Consider the following 25,387-nt stretch of genomic DNA (forward strand, 5'->3'; position numbering starts at 1 on the left):
AAATGAAAAGGATTTCATCTGCAGGTAGCTTAAAACTCATGAAGAATTTTACCTACTGTGTGTAAAATAACACAGTTTACAGAATTGAGCTTTACTCCTTTCCTGTTCTTTCCCAATTCAGTATCCTACAAGAGCTGTACAGACTGAGCTAAGAACATTTGTATATGCCAATATATTCACAGCAGACTTCAAGGATTCAGCCATTCCTCTGGTGTAGATCAGAGGAGCCTATACGGCTGAGCAGCCAGGTCTCAACTCCCACTGAAGTCAATGTAAAAAGTTTCAAATCAAGTGCAATGAGTAGTGTCAGTTGTAGGAGAAACACATATACACACACAAAAAAATTCATTGTGTGGATGTTTTGAAAAGAATGACAACATTTAGTTACTTTGAATAAAAAAATTCATTCAAGTTTTGATTAATTGGCCACTAATTCTATGGCAGAATGCCATTACATTTTCCTTAATTATTCCAAAAAGTCATGTTATGGCAATTAAGATACATAAATTAGTTAATAATTCAGAAATCTGTGAGCCACCAAGCACAGGGTCAGCTAAATCTGCTATCATACTCTACACTGCAATCAATGACCCAACTTCGTATTCTAGACAAAAGTTTTATAAAGGTCAAATCACTGATAAGTCTTTCTTACTCAGTTTCACTTGTTAACAGGAGTCTTAATAAAGCTTTACTTGGGGAGGAAAAAATAAAAATAAATTCACTTGCCCAGAAGAAAGCACCCTTCTGAAGCACTAATCACCACAGTATTGCCCAAGAAAAAGGACACCTGTTCTGACAGGTAACTGGTAAGAACAGGAATTCCTCACAGGTTTATAATTTATTCCACTGACATAACCCATACTTCTGATGAGTACTTCAAATAACTTGGAAATTAAGAACAGCTGAAGGGCAATTTTTCCTTTCAAGTCTCCTCCAGTTACTAATTCCAAAACATTCATATGTTTGAATAGACACACATATTTGAATTAACAGTTCTAGCTCACAGTGTTCTCAACACATCATTCTTTTACTTAAGAGAATGCATTTTTTTTCCCCTGAGAGCTCCACAGATCCAAACTGCACTTTCACCTCCTCTTCTCCAAGACTGCCTTAGGTGAAAAACAAAAGCGTGTTCTTTGCATTTTCATTTAATCCTCATTCTCGAAGACCCTAAACAATATCAGAGGCAGGAGGACTGCTAAGTATAAAGAAAATGTTAACATGGTTGGGGAGCAACGTCCTCAACTATCTACAAGTTCATATAATCTGCATAGTTACTGAATTGTGGGTTTGGAAAGAAAGGAAACTTGCTTTCTAGTAAACCTTAGTTAAATTCTTAAAGTCGCTCACAGCATGAACATAACATTCAGCATTTACTCGACTGTCCAGCTTATGGCCTCCTGGATGAGGGAAGACCCATGAATTTATTTATAAAGAACTCTACCTTCGTAAAGCAAATTGGGAAAACTTGCTTTTCCACCCTCTCCTCCACTTCAGATTTCCTGACATTTGTAACAAACTAGCATCCCATTGAAAGGTAAAGATAAAAAACAGTAATATTAAAATATATTACCTAATTATCTCCCTTTCTTAGAGAAGAAGTGGGAACAGTAAGGGTCAAGCAAGGTTGATGCAAAGCTTTGGCATAACTTCAAATGCTGATAACCTTGCATGTCATTTCATCCTTCCACAATGAAAAGCAGCCAAGCAGTAGTATAACCGAGGAAAGATCAGATTCTGTTCAGGTACACAGTAAAAGAATGATGCAGAAAGGGAAACTGAGCAGGTAAGAGAAAAAAACTAATTATGACAGTAGTCAAATGCTGGAACAAGCTGTCCAGTGAGGTTGTAAATGCTCCTTCTTTGGACATACTCAAAACTCACCTGGACAAGACCACAGACAACCTAAACCAGCTCTATGTTGAGTATTGGTTTGGACCAGATGACCTTCAAGGTCTTTTCATTCCAGCCCTTATGATTCTATGACTCATTAACAGTCCTAAGCAGGGTTACATGCTGACTGCCCAAATTTTTTTATGTCTGTGCCTGTCCTGTTGATGGAAGCATTTCATGACATTGATAAAATAGAGCTGATTCAGCTCCACACTGCTAGAAAAGTATTCAATAAGCAGCTTACATCAAAGTGGCAGATTTGCTCACCAGAGTCTTTTTACTGATGACTATGCAGGTAGCTCACTCCACACTGAATTCCTTCTGATCATCTGGCTCATATACCCAGTTGTATCAGCCTAAAGAAAAAAAGCACAGTGCCTAACCACAGCAAGGCACTCAAGTGTTACTCCAGCTATGATTAATGACATTCCTTGTTCAACCACAAAAAAAAAATGCTGTGTGGGAAGCATACTTACAGAAAAGCATAATTGACTATAGACAGGTGAAGCTACACCAGACGACAGAACGCTTACTTCCAAAGATATGCCTTTAAATCAACATCTACCAAACTCATATACGTTTATAACTAAAGCTGATAAATAAGGCTAATATAAAGGGTATAAATAAAGCTAATATATCGTGTCTTGGTTAAGAGCCTTAGGTCCGCAACATTACATGACATGACAAGATATCCAACAGGAAAATACGTACAGTTACCAAAGCTAAATAATACAAGGTGTTAATGAAAATCCTCCTGTAATAGGCTGGGTACACTATCTGGATGACAAACTGAGGAATGAGCAAAACTGTGTAAAATATGAGGCAGCCTCTCCCACACTACTCAGTATCAGGAGTGTAGAAATACTTTCTAGGAAATTTGAAAGCATGTTGGATCTACCCTGAATTGTGAAGCAACTGTTCTCGGTACAATAGCAAGGATATAACGGTGCTAAAGAAGTACTTAGGAACAAAGTGCTGAATAAGCAGGAATCTGCAGAAATGAAAAACATTTCAAGAATCTCACTTGGAGCCATGTCAGTCCCTTAATAATGCAAAGCACATGTACGAGAAAAATCAATCAATTGATTTATACTTGGTACTCTATACAAGTGTGAAAACTCCTTATCAGGCTTTGCAGATTTAATGTTTCTACAAATCAGAAAAAAAAAAAAAGAGATCTTTAGATCTTTTATGATAAATGACTAGCATGTTATGTCAACATGGTCACTGGAAGATGGTTCTGAATCAAGTTTAATGAAGTTTAACCAGCTCCTCAGGGTGCTTCTGTTGCAAACCTGCTTAGGCAATTGACAACCTGTGCTTGCAAACCTAGTTTTAACACAGACTGAAAATACGTTATGTTCATTGATTCCATCATGTGTCTTTAGTACATAAAGTTTCATCTTCCTTGACACTGTGTTACAAAATATTACTTTATATGTTTCACTGCAAGTATTTTCTGAAGTGGAAAATTCCATTTGTAAAGTTCAGTGGCACATACTTTTTTGCCCAGCAGTGCATCTTGAAATACCTTAAAAATGTGTTAGAAAAGGCCCTGTACTGAGTATCAAGTTCTATACTGAAACTTACATCCTTTACCTTTCTCTCAAACAGGTTTACAATATATAAAAAGAAACATAATAAACATTAGTTAGTCCCAAACAAATAAAACGTTGTCATACTAGGCACACTATCAGAACAATAAAGGAATAAAACCAAAACAAAAATAAAAATCTACCTAGTTGTGACACCAACTGGCTTTTATCAGTATGCCACAGATACAAACAGTGTAACAGGACATCGTATGAAGTTCTCAGCTTTTTTTTTTTCCTAATTGTAATCTTAAGTATTGGCTATTTAAGATCAAAATGAACAAAATGTTCTATTGTGAAATGAGTCTGGAACATGTTTTACAGATCTTAGTGTTCAAAGACGTTCATATAAATCAGAACAAAATCCAGATCTTGCCAATTGCTCTGGAAGAACCAGGCAAGCAAGCTGCAGAATTCTCCGTCTTAAATCCATCCACAAAGAAACAAGGATAATCCAACTCCAGACTACTTACATTTTCCTCGATCTGTACACAAGAACTAGTCATCTTAAACTCTAAAATAAAATGTTCAACCCTCATCTTAAATCCACCATGTCAAAAATTCTGAGCTACTTTATTCTACCATGTGCAATATGTTATGATGGACCAGCATCTGCATAGAAGAGGAAGCACAGTGCTCCTTCAACAAGCTTTCAGTCTGCTTCTGAAGCACTAAGCTAATGTTTTCTCTTTATTCAATACACCGCTAACACTTATTCTTGATGCTACTTTGGGCCGAGTTTCTTCTCCCTATAATAGCATATTCCTATGTTCTTAAAGCATGCAAAAGACTCCATGATTACTGATAAAAATCTCAAAGAGAAAAAACGGTGTGTCTCCCCACTTGTTGAAGTTAATACCAACCCACTAATAGCTCCTGAGAGGCAGAACATACTATCTTAATACACTGCATTTCAGGCCCCAAACAACCCATCCAAACTGTGCTCTTGTACTTCTTGCACTATAATATTGGCACCACAAAAACAGACCCAGAACCTCCACTGACAGATCTCTGCTCCCTTGACAGTAACATGCTGTGAAGTCTCCACAATAAACAATTTCCTGGAATCATTAACAGAAGGGATTTATAATATAAACATTTTAAAGTATTTTATAGATTTTGGATGCAAATTATTAGAATGAAAAAGAAAAAAGAAAAAAAACCACATTACCAATATTAGCTGAGTTTCAAAAGGTTGGCTCCCCCACTATTTCATGCTACTAAAAGCCATCAGGACATTAAGCAGTTTTTGTAAGACTATCCAATCCTTACCCAATAAATTTCAACAAATGCCATAACAACCTGGGGACAACCTTATGTTCTCACCCATGTTTTCCTCCATAGCCATTTCACTTAAACACAAAAATTGCCTTCAGGAGTTTTCTACAGTTCAAGCTCATAAAATAACACTATGTTCCCGTAAGTACTTTTCTTCAAAGAATGACTACTGCAATTTTACAAAGGCTGATGTTTCTTGGGCATGGCTAGGTACAGCCATCTTCTGGTCAAATAAAGAAAAAAAACTGAATTATTTTACTATAAACAAATAACTCATTTACTGAGAATGGAGTGTTCCTTGAAAACACACAGGTGTTTACACCTCAGGCACAAAGTCTGCAGAATAACAGCCAGGGATTACAGTGGATCAGACACTGTAAATAAGTATTACTGCTACAAAACAAGCTAGCATTATTGTGAGAAGTATCAATAGAAAGCTGTAAATAACAGGGATTTACTCAGTAAGACACAAAGTATCCAGTTTTGAATGGTCCATATCCAGCAGTTGCAGCAAGCAGAGTCCAGAGAAAACTAACCAGTAATAAAAAAATCTTCAAACCATAATAATAATCCTCCACTGGGTCTGTATGTAGGGAAGCCAGAGAAACTTGATGGCTGAAGGCTAAGAAACAGCCTTTGCCAGCTGTTAAAAACCATGCCCTGTGCTTCAGAGCTCTAATTCTCTAAGGCAGGCAGAAAGTAGAGGAAAACAAATATCTAAGTGATAAATAAAATCATTTTTAAAGCATCCAGCTGACTGTTGATTGCTAACGTGACTAGGTCATTCTGACATTAGGTATTATTTTCTTGGTTTCATTTGCAGTTCAATCACTTGCTTTTTGATGTGTTGGAAATTTTCCACAGGGGAAATCTTTGACTCAACTTCTCCCACCCTCATGGGATTCAACACAAGTGTTATTTCTTCTCTTGATTTTCCTTTTTTTTTTTCCCCATGATTTTCCAGTTTGAAAGAAGATATCCTGGACAAACTGAACAGACACTAGTTACTGTTTACAATCTGCTCCCCATCTATTTTACACTTTTGGGGTTTTTTTAAAATATGGGTTGAAAGAAAAAAAATAAATCCTACCAACTTTATCCACACTTCTAGCTGCATCAAAATAATACAGCATAGGAAGATTATTTATAAAAGCAGCCTATATGCTTGAACAGAATAGGGCAAGAAAGCAATAAAACTTCAAGTTACTTGTTTGTACTTACTGCACCCTTTCTACTATATGTAAGGAAACCTATTTTAGATGCTTATTCCTCATTTACTACTGTCTGCAAGTCTAAATGTCTCTAACCATTCAGAATTACCTGAAAGGAAATGATCTGAGATTTATTTTGTTTTATCCTACATATAAGAGTGACACACGCTTGCTCTTACTGAGTTTCACTTTATGAATTGTCCACCTGGAAAAGAAGCAATTACTGGCTACACAGAAGTTAATAGAAAAGGACTTGGGGACTAAAGCATGCCACAAACTGACAGTTAACACCATACTGCTAATATAGGCAGCAAATATCACTGCAGAACATATTATCAATGTTACACAGAAACCTTATAAAAACCATTTTGTTCTAATTGACTTTGTATGAGAGTACCATAAGCTGCTGTGGGCAGTACATGTCTGTAAGCACTGATAAACAGAGGAGGACAGCAGTAACAGAGACCAAACAGAAAAGCTAAAAGAAACCAGAACAGACAAAAATAAAAGCCATGAGTGAAAGGCCAACCAGTAATGGAACATTAATGCAGAAAAGAGGAAATCTATCTTCCTCTTGTTCACTCTGCTATCACACAGATCCCAAACAGTGACAAATGAATCACATGAGCAAAAGACAAATCCTTTCCAAAATGTTTCAAAAGACCAACTGCTATCAAAACTCTTTCTACTGCATCTTTACAGAGATCAGCTTTGATACCTTAGCCAACTCTTTTGGGAGTAAGTTCAAAACTCTCCAGGGACAGAGCTGAGGATAAGTGTCTTCTGCCCTGGGCAAGCACGCACTTACTTCTGGTGGGAAACACCACAGTGGCATTTTCCAGGAACTGAGAGAATCTTTGAAATAAAGATTTCCATTGAAAGCATTCACATTCCACCCATATTTTCAAATAGCTGCAAATGAACTAAAATGGCATTATCCAAGACGTCTCTACTGAAAAATAAAAAACAAAAATCTCTCTTAAAAAAAAAAATAATCCAATAGCTCAAAAACTTATAAGGTAATCTAATCAGGCATCCAAATACGAGGAATCTAACTTAAGCAGACACCTCAGCTCCCTTGGTCTCAAACAGAAAGACATGCCATGAAAGAGAAATGCAGTCTGCTGTGTGATAGGGGATCAAGTGCACACTCAGTAAGTTTGCAGGCAACACCAAGTTGGGTGGGAGTGTTGATCTGCTTGACGGTAGGAAGGCTTTACAGAGAGATACAGACAGGCTGAACCAACGAGCCAAGGCCAGTGGTATGAGGCTCAAGAAGGCAAAATGATGGTTCCTGCACTTAGAATCATAGAATCAAATACTTAGGGTTGGAAAGGATCATCTAGTTCCAACAACCCCATGCAATGATACAGGCTTGGGGAAGACTGGCTGGAGAGCTGCCTGGTAGCAAAGGGCCTGAGGGTGCTGACTGACAGCTGGTTGAACATGAGCCAGCTCGTGCCCAGGTGGACAAGAAGGCCAAAGGCATCCTGGTTTGTGTCAGAGATAGTGGAGCCAGCAGGACTAGGGAAGTGATTGGAGTAAGAAACATTAAAAGCCCTAATGAACTCTAATTAGACATCACATACACCAACAAAAACAGTTCCTAAAATAAACCACAATCTGCCTAGTTAAAGAGATACAAGACTCAAACACTATTCCTGTTGTGAGGGGAAACTGCTGGTTCCCTGGCTATTCAAACTTGCTTGAAATCTTAGCAACTTGAAAAACTAAGTTTTAGACCTTCACGTTTCCTTACTAGGTCAACTTTCCTCTCTACAGTGCAAACTTTTTGGCAAGAATAGTAACTTTCCAGCATCTGAGTGAAACGTAGCTTGACTGAAACACACTATCCAAACACATACATACACATTTGTGCACCTATAACATTATCTGCATGTAATTGGCAAGACCTACAAACAGGTGTAGTATTGGAAAGCCTATACATAAATAACTGTTAGCACAGAGACATGAATTACTAAAGGTGTATTACTTTTTGACATGATAACAAGCATGGGCAGTAACTCAATCTAAGATTCCAATTTTTAAAATTAATTCAATTACTCTAATTCTTCTGAGTTTGGTTTCTATCACCTACCCAAATCTCATCTATAAAAGTGAACACAAACAAACTCAGTCTCTCCAAAACACTCTTACAGGGACAGACCTACCAAGCCAACCTCATGTCTGTTGGATTCTCAGAGCCCTGACAAAAGACTTCTCCTATTCCACATTCTCAGAATATTAACATTTGAAATAGTTATAAAGCTCTTGATCTTTATGCTCGCTAAGAAAAGGTTTTTGACATTGCAGTAAGTGCACATTAGGGCCTTCCTTCAAGCATATACCAGAATAGTATTAAAGACACATCTTGACTAAGGTAGATGACTACACAAGGGCACTTTTAGGTAAGGAAGTCCTCAAGGTCCTCAAGTGTTTGGAGAATGTCAGAGAGATTATTCAAAAACAAACAAAAACAAAACCCATACAAGAAAAAAAATATAAAAAGAAAAAATACCAAAACTACACTTGCTCTGTCACTCTTCCAAATAGCCTTTATTCTCAATCACTATTTCTGCTATTCTCATTTCTCAGTCTTTCCTTCTGCCCGCTTTATCTATTTTTACCTTATCCTCTGGGGTTCTTTCTCCCTTTTCTTGACCTCCTGTCATCTAATCCCTACTCTGATTTCCTCTCTGTTTTTGTCATGTGGATGATACTGATCTTTCCATGCTGCAACTTTATTTCACACTTCAGGTTAGAGCAATAGGACATGTATTCACACTCCAACATCATTGTTTCAAATACATTCGCAGACTCAAAGACAAATGTACAAGCTATTTCATTCAGATAGCATTTTCTTCAAAAGACAAAAAAATATTGTACTCCCCTCTGGGTAAAAAAAAAAAGAAGAAGAAGAAATGGAGAGAGAGAAAAACACAAAAAAAAAAAAACAAACACAAACATGAAAACATGTTTGCACACATTAACAAGGCTACAAAAATACAGTAGACAAGGAGCAGACTATCAATCCTGCAGTTTACATGTTTGCTATAGACACCGGCCACATCTCCAGACAGCAGGACTACAGAATGGCAGACATTCATTACTTCAATAAAGATACTCTACAGGTTAGAGTATGCAACCTCCACAAAATGGTGACAATCAAAAACCTGGCAGGGAGTGATGCAGAAGGAGACAAGAAATAAAACAGAATGCTTTCCAGTTTGCAAGAGCAGAGAGAGGGGATAAAGGAAAAAAACTGTACAAGATTTATTTCCCTTCCCTCATCCAAAAGTAACTCTCCACATAAAAACTTCAGGGACTCTATTCATTTTCAGGATGGAGAATTATACAGCAATGGATCTCTAAACATTCAGTTAATGCAAAGGGATCATGAGCAGCAAAGCAATGCCAGAAAAAAATGGAATTGCCCATTTCCTATACACCAGATGTACAGGAAGAAATATACTAACCTAAGTCATGGCTATTGTGCAAAATAAACTTCCACATACTGACTTGTTTACATATGATTCCTCAATTAAACACTTTCAAACAAAATCCAGTCAGCATGTAAAAACTTAATCCGATCAAATATTAGGTATTATTTCCTTACAAGGTCAATGAGCCTGACTTTTTTCAGTTAGTAGTATAGGCCTCTATCTGTGTTTATATTACAACACAACACTCAGGCTTAAATTTCCTTCCTGACAAAAAATAAATAAAATAATAAATAAATAAATAAAAGGGTTTAGATTTGATGACAAATGTATTTTAAGAGCAAATTTCTTCTCTATCTCCCCAGAGAGACTCCAGTAACAGTCTGGATAGCAACCAACATCTGTGTAGTACTACTGCTACTAAGTATTAATATACTAAATTCTCCCTACTATAATATTAGGTGAAATTTAGACCCTGACCTGTATAAAAGTGTTTGAAAAGGAATTACCCGTTTGTATCAAAATAACTATTTATAGGCATAGACTGCCACCTAGTGACTTTTATTACACGTGGGGAGTTTGAAAAAAAAAAAAAAAAAACAACAAAAACAGATTACCAACCTTCCTCTTCCAGGAGAAAAGGGAAAAAAAAGTTCCTTCATATTTTACATGAACATATAGAGACAACATCATATCACTTATATCTCCTATTATTATTATTTTGATGGTAAATGCAGAAGGGGAATGAGGAAAGAAGAGTCAGTAAGTGTATGTTATCCTCCTCATACAGGTAAAATCCATAACGTTGCTTGTTCATCTATTCCTTCTGGAATTCCTCCTCATTTTATATGGACTCTTATAGCTTTTGCATAAAACAAGTGTTGCATTCAGACCTTATTTAATCTCTAGGACAACACTTACATGGACAGCCACTCCTCTCTCAAAACTTTGGATTCCTTCAGTTTTTGCATTTTGTCTTTTCTGGTTCTTCTCAGCATTGTAATTGCATTTTCAGTACATTCTCTAGTTCAGCTTCACCATTCCCTCTTCAGTCACTGCAGCTTTCTACAGGATTTTGCTATTTGTGAAGAAGCCAAGTTACCTGTGTCATCTGACCTGCCTTAAATTACCATTGTATAAATAACCCTTAAACTGATGATACCTTCAGAGTTCTTTCTGTCCAAACTTGTATTTCAGGTAACTGCTTTCATTTACTTCTGGCCATCTAATTAGCAGCATAAGAACTCTTATTTTTAATTTCATTCTCCATACCCTTCTCTCTCAAACACTATAAGCATCGTCAGTTCACTTCTCATCCAGACCTAAATCTCAGAATCTGCAGGACAAATGGATCTTAGGAAGATCTTTCTGTAATGAATCTGTAAGACAAACTTGTTTTTATTTGAGTAAGAAACCAGCAAAACCTTTTCAAATTTCTCCTTATCTAGCTAACACACTTTATCAAATATAATCTTTGCAATGCTCTGAATGAATATGAAGAGACAGTTCTGTACCTTGTTAATTTGATCTTACCAGCACTTTATGTACGTACCCACTGTATTTTACAGTCACATGAAACAAGAGCATTTCTTAGCTTTTGCTTATCAGATCTATCCTCTCATTTAACATAAAGAGGTCAGTACTCCTGATAATAAACCTGATTCTAGCTAAGCTGCTGATACGCTGTAAGTGTTGCTTATCATACTGACTAACTCAGTGTAAATAGCTCTCTGCACATCTCAACAGTAGCCTGTGCAAACTGGGGCACAGGCTATTACAGAGACTTTGAACAGCACTTTTGAATACACCATCAATAAAATGCTATCAAGGAATTAAATAACGTCTGTCCTTCGTTCCAATATTATCTTACTTTCTTATATCAAAGAAAACCAACAAATTACCCTCAAAGCAACAGCCTAACAATATAAAATCTATTCCTTTTGTCTTTTAGAGTTACAGAACTCTTAACCTCAACATGCAGCACTAATGATTGTTGCTAATAAAAGTCACAACCAAACTATTTTAATATTAACATATAAAACAGAGCGTGAGAAAACATCTACATAATAACTGAGGCAGAAAAAAATACAACAATGTGGTTATGTTTTTAAAACATCTTAAAAGTACAGCCTTTCTCCTCTCCCTTTTATGGGTCACTCCAAAAGAAAGAGGTTGATCATGGTGAACTCCAAGCTGGCAGTAACTCATGTCCTCCAGAGCTTAAATCCGTTTTAATGTAATTCTTTCACTTCTTGACAGATGGGACAAAAAACATCACCATGTATCATTGCTAAGAGGCTTTAATTTGATTGCAGTAATTAAATGGGGCCACATTATGAATATCCAGTCCAACTGCAGTTTAAAAAAAATACAAAGTTACATTTATAAAGTTAGTTGAATAAAGAGAAGACTCCAGAAACTATTCCAGCAAGTTCTGAAAGCTTTGAAAGCTTACATAACTGGCAATACATTCAAAATTTTTCTCTTTCCAAGGACAGAAAGGAAAACATAAGTTCATTTACAGGGTTTCTCTCCCACATGTTCTTCTCTTACCCCACAAATCACAGAGGGGTACAAAAGAACAAAGAAGCTAATATCAAAATGTCAGATTTAAAATTTAACTTACCATATTTGTCTCGCAAGCCAACTGTACACCTGAAGACTCCACCAAAGGCCACATCTTCACCAAATATTACTGAAAAATAAGAACAATAGAGGAGGCTAATGTTACTCCAATGCATCTTACTTTTAATGAACTTGTTTAAAAGGTTTTTGAGACACTAACGTAAGACAAGTGCAACTCTCAGTATTCAAATTACTAACCTTACAGTGCAGGTGATGTAGCCAATAAAGTATTATCTCTAAAAGTAATTGCCCTTAAAATTTCGCTTCAAATCAACTAATCTTGGGTTTGTTTATTCTACCTTTGAATTTATGGAATAATGATGTTTAATTTTTCTTAATACAGTGTTGTTATTTGATTCACAGAAATAAGTATTGGTCATTTCAATTTTTTTTTAAGCATGTAAGAGATATGCAGCAGTATCACCAATAGCAGCTTGCATGAACTGGGATCAGTTCTGATAATTTACAAATCCCTTGATACTCTAGATATTCTAAAGAGCAAAAAAGAATAAGTTAGACTCCTTATCCTTCAAATATTATTTTTGTTTAAATACATTTCTGGTTGGAGGCACTAAAAAGGGCCTAACACACTTCTGAAAATGATGAAAAATTACACCACTTAAAGAAAAACAACTTGTATAATGATGGAAAACCAATGCAGTCATGGAGTATATGACTGAAGTGTGCCCCCAGATCATCTAATTCATTTTTAATATTAATTTGTTTTGGGGTTTATGTATTTAAAATCTTTGTAAGGCCTTTCCATGACCACATGACTACTCACTTTTGAGCCAGTTGACTTAAAAAAATAAAATCCCATTTAATGCTGATATCAGCAAATTTGCCTGGGCTTAGCAATTCTGGTCAGCCACTGAAAATATCTTCCTGGACAGATTCTCATTCTCATTAACACAAATATGAGGATTTCCACTACTTAAGCAAAAGTTGCTCAATTCCAATGCAACTAAAAACATATGAAGAACATGCTTTCTATTCCATGAAATACTCATTAATTCAGTAAGCAGTGAACTTGACAACTGACAAGGCTGGACTGTAGAACTCCAACATGGTCTTGCAAAGAGCTTTGCAAAGATCTAACCCGGGAAAGCTGAGGAGCAAGGCTGGAACCTCAGAGTGACTAAAGGGCTAAGGACTATATGTGAGTTCAGATTCCTGATGGACTAACGGTCTACTTATTTTTACATGGCTGATTCTAAGGAAATCGTACTAAAATCTGTTCTTGGCACTTAGACAAGGGCACACGCTTGCTTGTATAAGCTTAATTCAATAAAGGTGATAATAACACAGCTGTAGATTGAGAGGAAATGTATACAGGCATAGTACTGGACAGATAACACAGAATTTGCCCTAAGAGATGAGATAATTAGTCAGACTTCAGGTTAAGCAGTGGTTCAAGCAGTACCAAAAAGTGTTATTAACACACTAAAAAAAAAAAAAAAATAAAATCTCTTTCAGATATCTGGCCACCATCATGCCTTTGTTACAACAAAAGAAGCAAGAGACCTGTTATGTATAAGAATTAAAAGTGGAGTAAATAGCTTTTTGCAAAAGAGTTTAGGATAAACCTTTTAAATCAAGCTAAGATGAACTAGCATCTTCAAAGTTATAGGTTATCCAGACTGCAAAAGCCTATAAAAACCTTACATTGTCTATGCATGATGATGAACAGAAATCAATAAACCTGGAAAGGATTTTTGGAGCAGGGGAGAAGAAGGAAGGAAGGAGAGAAGGAAAAATGGATAGAGTGAGGAATATATAGTCTCTGAAAACATTTCGAGCGTAGAGAGTTGAAGGAATTAAAAACTAAGATTTACATTTTTAAAATTCCTTTATCTACTAGTACCTTTAACTAAGTTAAATAAGCTGCCTGTAACTACACATCAGTAATACCAGAAGCATGTTAAGCAGTGTATCTTTCTGTCCCAATTTTAAAGTGAAATTAACCCAGCTACCACAGAAGACACATAGAATCATAGAATAGTTAAGAGTTGGAAAGGACCTCAAGATCATCTAGTTCCAACCCCCCTGCCATGGGCAAGGACACCTCACACTAAACCATGTCACTCAAAAATGTCACACAACTGCACTTCAGATTTTATAATCCTTTAATAATCTGTTAATACAACACATTTTTAAGATTTGAGATCAAAGTGTAGAAATAACTTGCTAGAAAGCTTTAAAGGCCACAAGAAATGCATTTAATAAACAGGGAAAACAAACGGAAATTTGCACAAAGCAAAAGACACTAATAAGTGCAGTATACCTGCAGTCGGATCTTTGGCTAGAGCATTGTCCAAGGCACTTGTTATGGATTGAAAGAGATTCATCTTCTGCGTCTCACCTGTGTAAAAGTGATTAGTTAATAATTTAATTTGGTTCAAAAAACAAAGTATATTAGAAAACACAAAGCACAACTAAAAACTTAGTTAACAGTCATAAACAAGATCCCTGTTAGGAGTACTCAAGAGGCATTTGCTGAGTAAACTTAAATTATGGTATGGAGGGGATAGAGCATGTTATACTTTGCAATCCCAAGGACTATAAATCTACTACCCTGCATTCAACCTTTTTACAAAACCTATGCCCTTAGCTAGAGCAAATGCAGCTTTGCAATGCTTAGTCAAACACTAGGAACAATGACTATTACAATAGTCTTTCAAAGGAAGAAACCATAGTAAAGCTTTATCGTTGTGAGGACTGGGATCCTTTCTAATAAGATTCATCAGATCTTATTAAGATTAATTCATCATTCTTTCGTTGTTTTTTTTTTTAAAGCTCCAGCCTTTCCTGTTTACAGACTCATTATCAGAAGTTTTCTGATCAGCCTTCTCTCTGGACTGCAGTTAGAAAGTGTCAGAAGCATCAAATCCACACTGCAAAGAAAGATAACTTGACGCTGAACAGCTATACTTAAAAGAGGTAAAAAAAATGCACCAGACTGCCGTATTGAAGTCTTCCAGAGTGCAGACTGAAAGAAAACCTTTAAGACCCAAATGCCCTTCTCCACTCGAGCACTGCAAGGAAAAACAAACAGGCCTAAATGCAAAGATGGAATAAAACAATAGTCTTGTCCCCACTACTGTGACCAACTCAGATTCTCCAAGGATATAAAATAATGCCTTACCAAAAACTAAGTGAGTAAGAAATTGCCTGGCTGATATTTGGTAGCTCTTTAACTGGCAAAAAACCTCTATCTAAGCCATGACTAGAAGCCACAGATCAGGAGAGTCCTACCTTCCAGCACACACAGCACTTAAAAAGAAATCACAAACAAACAAACAAACATTAAACAAGAACACACACACAAACAAACAACAAAGTAACAGTTAGGTGATGATCCCAGACAAACATGAGAACAGGTGTTAGAAATCAGGCAAACAATATTCTTTTTCCAGCAGTGACATTATCTCTCAAGCTTTCCTTCTTCCTATATTGCTAATTAACATTAGCAAATTTTCTTCAAGACTTATGTCATGCCACACCAGGGCTGAGTAGCTGCATTCCCATGTTTCTGTACTCGGTAGCTTCACCTGTTACACTTTACACTGCACCTTAAGAAGGGGAAGCTGTAAAAAATAACACGTTATGGGAAACTGTTCAAATTATATGAAAGCTACAAATAACATTTACAAATTCAAGGGACAGAAAGCTGGGGAACAGCAGTTGTTTCTCTTTTTTCCAAGTTATCCACATTAGTATTTAGGTTATCTTTTCCATAATATATAAACCTTCCAGTATTTGTTATAAATAAATGCTTATTTGTTATAAATAAATGCTTACGCAGCTGTCAGAAAGTCTTCACACTGACTGTCCTGATCTGCTGTTCTTACTTATAATAAAGGCATCCTGGGAAAGGAGAACTAATTGTGTCATTCAGATTTGAACTATGAAGTTGGAGAAGCATTATCTTAGCAAATCAGGATGAGCAGCGGCTTAACTTTATTTCACTTTCACCGTTTTTCACAGAATTTCAAAGGAAGGAAATAGTTTTCTATTGATACAGGGCAACAAAACTGGCCTGACCCACTAGAGCTTTTTCACTATGATCTCAAGCAGGGACCTGCAGGACACAGTCCTTTACTCCTTGACACCTTGAATGCCTCCAGCCCCCAGTGACTAACAGAAATTGACAAGAGTTTTCTCAGACCTAATGACCAAGCTGGAACACCAAAGGTATCCAATCAAGTAGCATCCCTCTAGAAGACAGTGTGGTTCGTGTGAGAGAAACCACTATTCTGCAGCTGGCAGGCTTCTTCCAGAACTCAGCACAACTCATTTTCAGGGTTGCATCTCAGACACAAAAACACCAACTTTCATCCTGAGCTAGTTGTTTACAACTAATCTGTGTTTACTCCCAGTCGTGTGATCATGGCAACTACCTCGAAGTTTTCACTACACAGCAGTCTTTTTTAACAAGTTTATCACCACATTGATAACTTAATCATGCAATAAAACACTAGGAGAGATTAAGTCATTAAGTTACTACTAGAAGCTTCACCAGTGAAACAGAAGAGGGTCAGGGAAGGCGCTTGCAGGTCTGCGCTCATAATGGGTAGGCTATTGCACTGACTGCCCAAAAACACTCCATCAGGGCCGTGAGGGGCTGAACAGGCCTGGAGCACCCCTGCCAGCCGTACTCCGGGGCCTTCTCACCAGAAACCAGGTTTTTTCACGCCAAACCCTCAAGTACAACAGCCGCAGCCACAGCAGAGGACACGCACCCAGGCCAAGGCGGCCGCCGCCGCCCGGGGTCTCGCCCCCACTGTTGAGGTTGACGAGTACCCCACCGTGACAACCCCGCTCCCGGCTGGGGCAGTGCCGCCCGAGGGAAAGGAGGCGGGAAGCGCCCACCCTTCTCCCTCCCCACCGCCACACCCCGGCCGGGCACGTCCCCGAGAAGACGGCGGTGGGGCGGACCCGGCAGCACTCTTGAGTGTGACCCCGGCCCTCAGGGTGGACCCCGGCCCAGCCCCGCTCTCACCGTACTCGGTGGGCGCCGGGTCCGGCTGGAAAGAGAAGTGCGCCGCGGACCGGCGGGGCGCGGGCGGGGGCAGGCGGCTCCAGAGCCCGCCGCGGCAGCGCACCGTCACTGCCGCCGCCCCGGAGGGGAGCGCCCCTCGCAGCGCCAGAGCCAGCCCCGCAGCCGCCATGCCCACCGTTGTCAGGGGCCGCCGCGCGCTGTACAGGGGCGGGGTCCTGGGAGGGCTTCCTCACTGGCCAGCGGCGGCTGGAGGACGGGCCAATCAGAAGCCGTTCTACGGTGGGTGGAGGGGTGGGAGGGCAGGGGAAGGGTTGAGTGCGCCTGCGCGGGAGGCGCGCTGCTGGGGGGTGAGGGAGGTGAGGCTACGTGTTGGGCACGCGGCTGCGGCACGTGGGGTGTGACGTACGCGCTGGAGGCGGGCTGTGCGCGTGGTTGCCGTTGCCGTTGCCGTTGCCGTTGCCGTTGCCGTTGCCGTTGCCGTTGCCGTTGCCGTTGCCGTTGCCGTTGTGTCTGTGTGAAGGGCGGCCCCGCAGAATGCGCAGAGCCGGGTAGCCGGTGCTTTTCCCGGCCCGATGTGCTGCGGGTATTGGTGTGACAGGCACTGGGCACATTGGGCAGTGCGAAACTGGGCCTCGCCTCTCACAGTACTGTTATAAGCGTGGGTAAAACAAAAAGGCTTAACCTTTTCCCATAAACATGCTTTTCTTCCACTGGGATTTTCATATTTCTGTCCCAGCAGAGAGAAATACTGAACAAATGCCTGAAATCCTCAAATTCTACCCCAGCAGATGGCCTGGAAGGATAAAAAATGATAGACCTGAAACGGCCTCTCAACTGCACATCCAACCTCTGCCTCATATTTAATTATTCATCTTGTTCAAAGTGTTCTTTTTTTTTTCCCTCTTGCTCATACCATAATTAAATTATTTTTTAAGCAATTGAAATGAGTTTCTTATGTATTTTCTTTGTAAGGTTTTATAAAACACTCTGACGTTCTTAGCAAAGCGACCACCTCACAGTCCTTCCCCGGATGCTTGCCCAGGTGAAGGTTCTTGCTCTACCTTTGCAGCCTTTCTTCCTCCATATGTCCATCACTGACACCTTTCAATTGCTTCTATTGAAAGGCACCTCTACATCAATCCTTCCACTTTTACCAATGCTTCACATCTTGTCCATACACATCCCCTTTCAGTTCGTGTCTGTCTTGATATTATCTCTAAGACTGACCATACTGGATAGCATTTTTACCCTGCTCCAAGAACTCTAATTCCAAAGCTTTGCCTCAGAGAAAAAGACTAGAAACTAAAATAATGTATATATGGCATTACCTCTTTGAAACGAGGGAGCTCATGCATAACCCAGCCTGGAAAGGATCTTATTTAAACACTGGAATATAAGATTTCGTATATAGTATGAAATACATATCACTATTATGATTAGATACTCTTTTTTTCCTGTCTGACTTCCAAGCCACTGTGGAATATCCTTCTTAATGACCACAGGACCGTGGCAGTGAAAACCATTGTTTCATTATGTATCATGTGAAAAAAAAAAAAAAAGTTTTTTTTTCACGTTTAATTTATTCATTATTGGGATTTATGCAAAATAAAAGCCTTTATCTTACTAACGGCTGGGAAGACCAGTCACTTGCTCTTTAACATGTCCTTTATCTTTAGAGTCAGCGCACTTGTAGTAAGCGTGGGTAAAGCCCTACCCAAATCTTTGTTCGCAAAGTCAAGCTATGATGATGATGATGATATCTTTAGAGACTGCTGACAAAGCACCCAAGATGATAGGATCAAACAAGTTCTTCTGACATGCCTCAGTATATTCCATGGAAGCAAAATACTGATGACTATCTAAAGGACATGAGAATTTTAATACAAGCAATAGAAAAGCAGCCTCTCTGATGAAAGAAGAGTATTGCTAAACTCTGACTGTAAACTATGTGATATATTTGGTTTATGTACAGTTATTTTTGTCATGCTGTATTATTTATAAAATGTGGGCGTAACCTTGGTCAGATATTCCAGGAGATGCTTCAGTCTTCAACATGGGCAGAAAAAGGATTCTCCTTGCTGCCTTCATTCAGTGACTGCTGTCTCCTACATCTGGTGACACATGAAGCTTAAAAAGCAAAAGAATGGTTATAGAGCCCAGTATCCTACAGAAGACATGGCATTCATGGTGGAAGGGTGGAAAGAAGAAATACCTTCAGTAACACCCATTCAGTTGCTATTCAAACCTAGGTGAAAGAAAGTGTCTGGAGATGAGACTTGCCACGTAAATTATTATTGCTTTTTGAGTAGAAAATGTAGTTTGTCCACATGGCCTTGGGAGTTTGCACTGATACTAAATAGGATACCCAGGATGAATGGGCAACCAAAAAGGTTTGTCCAGATGTATTTTGGCTGACTAGTATGTTAGTGAAAATGAGTCCTAGCATTCATGTCTTTCCAGATCTGATGGGGTCTTAATTATATCCATGTTGTTCCTGGTATACATTACCATATTCCAACAACTTCAGTTACATTTTGAAGACAGTTTTCTCATTTGGAAATTGTTCAGTCACTTGGGGCCACTTCTATTAAATCTAAACAGCAGACTTTGAAGAGCTGAAATCAGCTACATTCCCCATCTGTGTGTATTAGTCATTATGTGCATCCTTAGTGTTGCTGACAATCATTAAAAAACCCTGGCAGTCATTACTATTATTTCTGAATAGTCATGCACAGCAATTAATGAGGATTTGATGATGATTGCAGACCCTACTGACAAGTTTATGCCAGCATTAATCAGATGTAACTCCTCTGAAGTCCATGCTGTTACCTCCGATTGACATGAATCTAACTGGGAGCAAATTGCAAGTACTGGACTCTGACATGAGCATATGGCTCCATGCCTATTATTCTACTCCAAAATCTCTCAAAATTTGGACATAGCTTACAACTGAACCTTAGCATCCTTCTGAGCTTGCCGCGTTTCCCAGTATGTGTTGCTTTATTTAAATTCTGTCTCTGTAGATGAGAAGGCATCCAGGTGATTTCTGTACATTTCTTCAAGTGTAGTTTCACTGTTGCTTTCTTGTCAATTCTGCCTGTCATGCTGTAGCATTGCTGTAAGTTTTCCTCACCTCTCTGTGTTTTATTGAAGGAATTCTGTAGCATGTTCTCCAAGCCAACAGTCAATTAGCTGGTTCATCCCCTCCTAGAGGACCTCCTAGTAAGCACTTCTGTCATGATACTGTGTCTTGGCACTGCAGCTGTTTTCTTGCTTTGTTTTTGCTGTCTTTTGTCATTCTCCTACCCTAATTATGATCTGCTTCATCCTTCTTTTTCTGTAATTTATTGGTAATTTGGATCTGTTTTCTCCTCTGCCCCTACTTCCTCGCTCATGCAAATAGGTTATTTTGCTGGTTAGAGACTGTCATCTCTTTCTTTGGTATGTATAACTGAGGAGCTGTTTTCTAAAGTACACTATGGAAATGAGGAGATGCAGCTTTTGGCCTGGCTGCTTTTATTGTCAGTCCTGTACAGATTAGACCTGTTAATAGAAAGGATAGTCTTACCCCTAGGGACAAGTAAGACAAACTGAACAAAAGCAGAGCAGCAATGGTTTTGAGCAAAAGGACTCTAGAAGTGAATGGTTTCATCTTAGGTAGCATAAATGCCTGGGACTGTTTTGCAGTTTAGCAGAGAAATTATTATTTTAGATATTGTTGATAAAAAACAATCCAGACCAGGGGCACTGCATCTGGAGCCATCCAAGTTGTAGTCTGGCAGAGAGCAGGAGATAAAAAGGAAAAGGAGCTTTAATAAAGTGATTTTGTATGCATTTGCACATAGCACCAGAAATCATCCACTTCTGCCATATCACCCATGGTGCTTCCCTGTCAGTCTAGAATAGTAACTGTGGCTGTCATCCCCAGTTGCTTCTTAGATTTTTAAACACTTCACCAGAATGACCACACTTGAGTTAAGGACAATCTTATTTTTAAATTATATGAGTTATTCCTAACCTTAAGTGAACCAGTGCTAGAAACAGCGGTGTCTATCCACAGAGACATTCTTAAGCTGTTTTTTATAAGGCATTTTGGTGTTTTATAATTACGGGAAAACAATCCCACTTTCCACTGTTTAATTCAATTAGTTTTAATTGCTTTGTAAAACCACAGAGCATATTCTAGACTGTGACTCAGTCTAGAAATACCTGTACAGCAAAATGCTTTCTAATAGTTGCAAGTTCATAATTCCAACCAAAAAAAAAAAAATCATAATGAAATCCAGTTTGTACATGGAACAAGGACCACATTTTTATCTTGAGAATAATTAAATGTAGGAACATTTTGTCTGAGAACATGCTGGATTCTCATCACTTCTGTTCCTCAAATAGTAGCTAGATTTCTTTGTAGAAGAAGTACTGTAGCTTGAACAAAATTACGATCTTGATACCAAAACTACTGAGTGATATCATGCTGAAATAATATTAACACCTCCCATTCTAAAATATCTGTTGTTCATTAATAAGCAAGAAGTACCATTTGATTGATTAGGAAAGTATGCCAAAAAATATCAGATTCAGAAACTAGCAGCGAGATGAATTCTTCACAGATATATATATATATGTATATATAGTTATAACTGATGTTATAAACAGTGTTCAGAAAGCAAATACACAGAAGACCCATTGTCATGGTTTAAACTCAGTCAGCCACACAGTCTGTCTCACTCCCCTCCTTCCTCCCCCCCGCTTCCAGGGGGATGGGGAGGAGAATCAAAAGAATGTAACTCCCACAGGTTGAGATAAGAGCAGCCCAATAACTAAGGTATAACACAAACCACTGCTGCTAACACCAATAATAATAATGATAAGGGAAATAACAAGGGAAAATAATGCAACTGCTCACCACCCGCTGACCGGTACCCAGCCCGACCGAGCAGTGATCTGCCTTACCTTCCTCGTAACTGCCCCCAGTTTATATAGTGGGCATGACGTGCTGTGGTATGGAATACCACTTTGGTTAGTTTGGGTCAGGTGCCCTGTCTCTGCTTCCTTCCAGCTTCCCCTCCTCCCTGGCAGAGCATGAGACTCAGAAAGTCCTTGGTCAGAGTAGACATTACTTAGCAACAACTAAAAACATCGGTGTTATCAGCACTGTTCCCAGGCCAAAAGTCAAAAACACAGCACTGCACCAGCTACTGAGAAGGAGAAAAAAAATGGCTGCCACTGCTGAACCCAGGACACCCATATTCAGAATTCTTGTGATAAAACATATCCATCCAACAGATCATATATAAAACATGCTGGAATGCCTCTCCAATGTTTTGGCAATATACTACAGTATACTGACCATCTTATAGTATAGTTGTGTTCAACAGAAGTTAAAAAAGGGAGAATGAAAAAGTTATGATGGGTCAATAAGTCCCAGGAACCCACTGAGCCAAAGCCTCACTGTTTTCCCATAGTTAGTCATTCCCCTAGAGCACAGTGAAGTTCACATGTCTGTTCAGTTGAGCCACATTTATAAAGCATTTTGTCTTCTGTACCTAAGTCTAACGCATAATTCTGTATTATTTCTGCTATTATTTTTATTAGATTAGAGGACTATCTGCTTTTTTTATTCAGACCAATAACTTGAGGTTTGAGTTAAATAATAATCAACTGTAAACCTTACCACATGCACAGGTAGAAGTATGTTAAAGGAGGAGATAGAAAGGAAAATCCACTGTTCATGAATTATCTTTTATCAGAAGATACAGTTTTGTTCAGTTTAGTTGGCTTTAAGTAATGGTGATATGATCTAAAGAAGTCACTTTTGGATCACATGGGTTCTCTACAGGTTTCTACAGTGTTCTGCCTGCTGCTGGCAGGTGCTGCTCTAGAGATAACCATGTACCAAGAAACACATTCCACAGGTTTAAGTAAGTGTATGAGATTCCATTTGCCTTGCCAGACTGACATTGTGCTGCTGATCAGAGTGAGAGTTGTAATCAGTTATGAAAATAGTAAATCTCACCCCATAATGTTAATAGTAATTTCTGTAATTTAAACATACATGATTCATACTCTACCAGCAAGTGAACAAGTACATCAATTTCAATGCATCAGTTGCCCATTTATTGAATAGCCAGCAAGGCAATACTGCACAAGTCAGTGCAGTATCCAGGCCCACATTTCCTTGCTCTCAAACATGAGGAGATTGAAAAAGAACTGTATTCAAGGTGTGAATAATCAAAACTCCCCAAAACTAGATCATACTCTAGGGACACCTGTGCTACTAATTTTATAAAATCAAAACCCCTTACTCAGCTATCAGCTCTCCTAAATTTAATCCAAATGGCATATTCTTTTCCTTCTATGTACCTCACCCCTTTAGTTTGACCATCTCTGCAGTTAGAGATGTTCTAGGTGTTTTTTTTTCCTAAGCGAATTGTATTACAAAGGTTTCATTATTGGATCATATTCAGATTCTAATGCTGAAGTCAGTGCACTGGTGTCTGCACCTAATGCAGTCACCCACCTGCAGCCATCTTATTAAAGTAGCTGATTGTGGTGGTTATTATTATTATTATTATTTTCTTCATGCCAACAAAAGAAATTTGTAGGTCTATTTTTAATTAAACATTAAAAGAGTTAATCTTTTTATATGCTACGACTACAGGTTTTCATCACTACAGTGTCCCTGCAAATTCTGGGGTTTTCTCCATTCAAAGCAGGAATGCTTAACAGTCATGCAATTTGTATGGCTCTGGGGAAGCCTAAGATCAGTTCAACATTTTTGTGCCTCATTCAAAAAAACAGCAACTGAGTTGTGGCAGTGCTGTACATTTATACTTTCCTGCTTTTTATATAAAGAATTGTTTCAAGTAGGTATATGACAAAATTCTGCATAAGTGTAATTTAGATGAGCAGAATATCTTTAAGCAGGTTTTCAGAGGCACCCATTGGCAGCACAGGCATTTAATGTAGAAATACAGCTTTGCTAACACGCAGAATTTTAAGTAAGGCACTCACTGAGTTAGGATCCCACTGAAAGCCAGTAATAGTAATAATAGTAGTAATTCACATTTTTATCCATAGCCTTGATCTTTCTTTAAATGTCAAAGTCTATTAGAAGTAGCATAACTTGAGAAGTGTCTTTCTGATTTGTAGTTTTTCACATACACCATTAGGTGGCAGGGAACAATAAAGATTTACTTGAAATGTCATACGTATGTTGAAATACAGATCTGTCAGATTGTTCTCTCCACCCTTTTTGGATCAGAATTATTTCCAACTGTGAACTGTCAAGAGCTTTGTGTACTTAATTATTAAATGACTTACCAACAGGGCTCACAACTTACAGCAAGACTGTTTCAGATTTCATTTCTGTGCAATCTTTTTGTCAAAAGAGAAAAAGACAATTCATCCTCCTAGGAGACATCCAAAAATTAAATCTCACCACAGTTGTATCTTTACTTCTAACCTCTACTTCTGCTTCTGGTCAGGCTAAATCTGACTGCTGGAAGTAGCTCCTAGGCCAGGCTAATTCAAGAAGGCATTAGTGGGAGGCAAGAAACTGTATTATTCTTTTGGGAATCTTGATTCTAAATTGGTTTTAAGGGGTAGGGTGACAGGTGGGTGTAAAAACACAGCAAACTTACACTGCCAGAAACATTTGTTTCTCTGACTGCTGATTTTAGAATTGCAGGGTGAAAGGGTAGATAGCAAGAATCACAGAGCAAGTCTTGCCTCTTGATAACTCACTCGATGACTGATGAGTGGGAAGTTAATTCTGCTACTAGTGGCTTTGTAGGAGTTAGGGATGCTTATGCTTAGCATTTCCCAGAGATGTAGAATCAAGTCCCTGGCAGGAGTCTCCCCTAAGAGACTTGTTCTTATTCCCTAAATTCTTCTAGTGCTCTTGGTAGGAGCCATGCCACAGACATTATCACATGTGCTTAACTGGAAAGTCACAGTGCAGATTTTTCTGTATGTTTATGTAACAAACTCATGCCAAAGAAAGAAATAGCAATTCCACAAAATATGTTACAGCTGCAGTTCACCATACCTGTTTGTTAAGTTAACACTTGAGAGGAGGAAAAGCAGAGGAGGGACATTTTGTTGATTTGTTATTGATTAGTCTGATATGCAGAGAAATACAGCTCAATGCAGTTTTAATGTGTCTGAGCTACAGTAGAGCAACTGAAATCTATTATTCACAGAAAAATGTGTTATAGCAACTCACAATGCATCTCGTTTGTCCCAGGCAATTGGGTTTGGAAGAAAGGAATTCTTTCTTCCCCCCTGGTGTTCCCTGGGAACACTGACAGTAAGCACACAAGCTGTAGTTCTAGTATTTGTAAG

The 25,387-nt window shown here is 38.5% G+C and overlaps 1 protein-coding gene across 4 annotated transcripts in view; it reads right to left on the reverse strand.

The window, feature by feature from the left end:
- The window catches only part of BCKDHB (branched chain keto acid dehydrogenase E1 subunit beta), a 117,210-nt gene extending 99,960 nt beyond the window's left edge, over positions 1-17,250 (reverse strand). For 3 of the 4 annotated variants that reach the window (XR_009726266.1, XM_061358370.1, XM_061358371.1), the window contains exons 1-3: positions 17,042-17,250; positions 14,324-14,401; positions 12,041-12,109 (exon numbers count right to left, since the gene is read on the reverse strand). Coding sequence is in view for 3 of the 4 variants with exons in the window: in XM_061358370.1 (XP_061214354.1) it covers positions 12,041-12,109; positions 14,324-14,401; positions 17,042-17,210 (316 nt within the window). In the remaining variant the exon portion in view is untranslated. The remainder of the gene's footprint in view (positions 1-12,040; positions 12,110-14,323; positions 14,402-17,041) is intronic. The other variant, XM_061358369.1, reaches the window with a different exon arrangement.
- Between the last annotated feature and the right edge of the window lie 8,137 nt (positions 17,251-25,387).

Source organism: Neopsephotus bourkii, unplaced genomic scaffold (genome assembly GCF_033783945.1).
Source record: "Neopsephotus bourkii isolate Nb327-2 ecotype Australia unplaced genomic scaffold, CSIRO-AGI_Nbou_v1 NB_941, whole genome shotgun sequence".
NCBI classification, from domain to species: Eukaryota; Metazoa; Chordata; class Aves; order Psittaciformes; family Psittacidae; genus Neopsephotus; species Neopsephotus bourkii.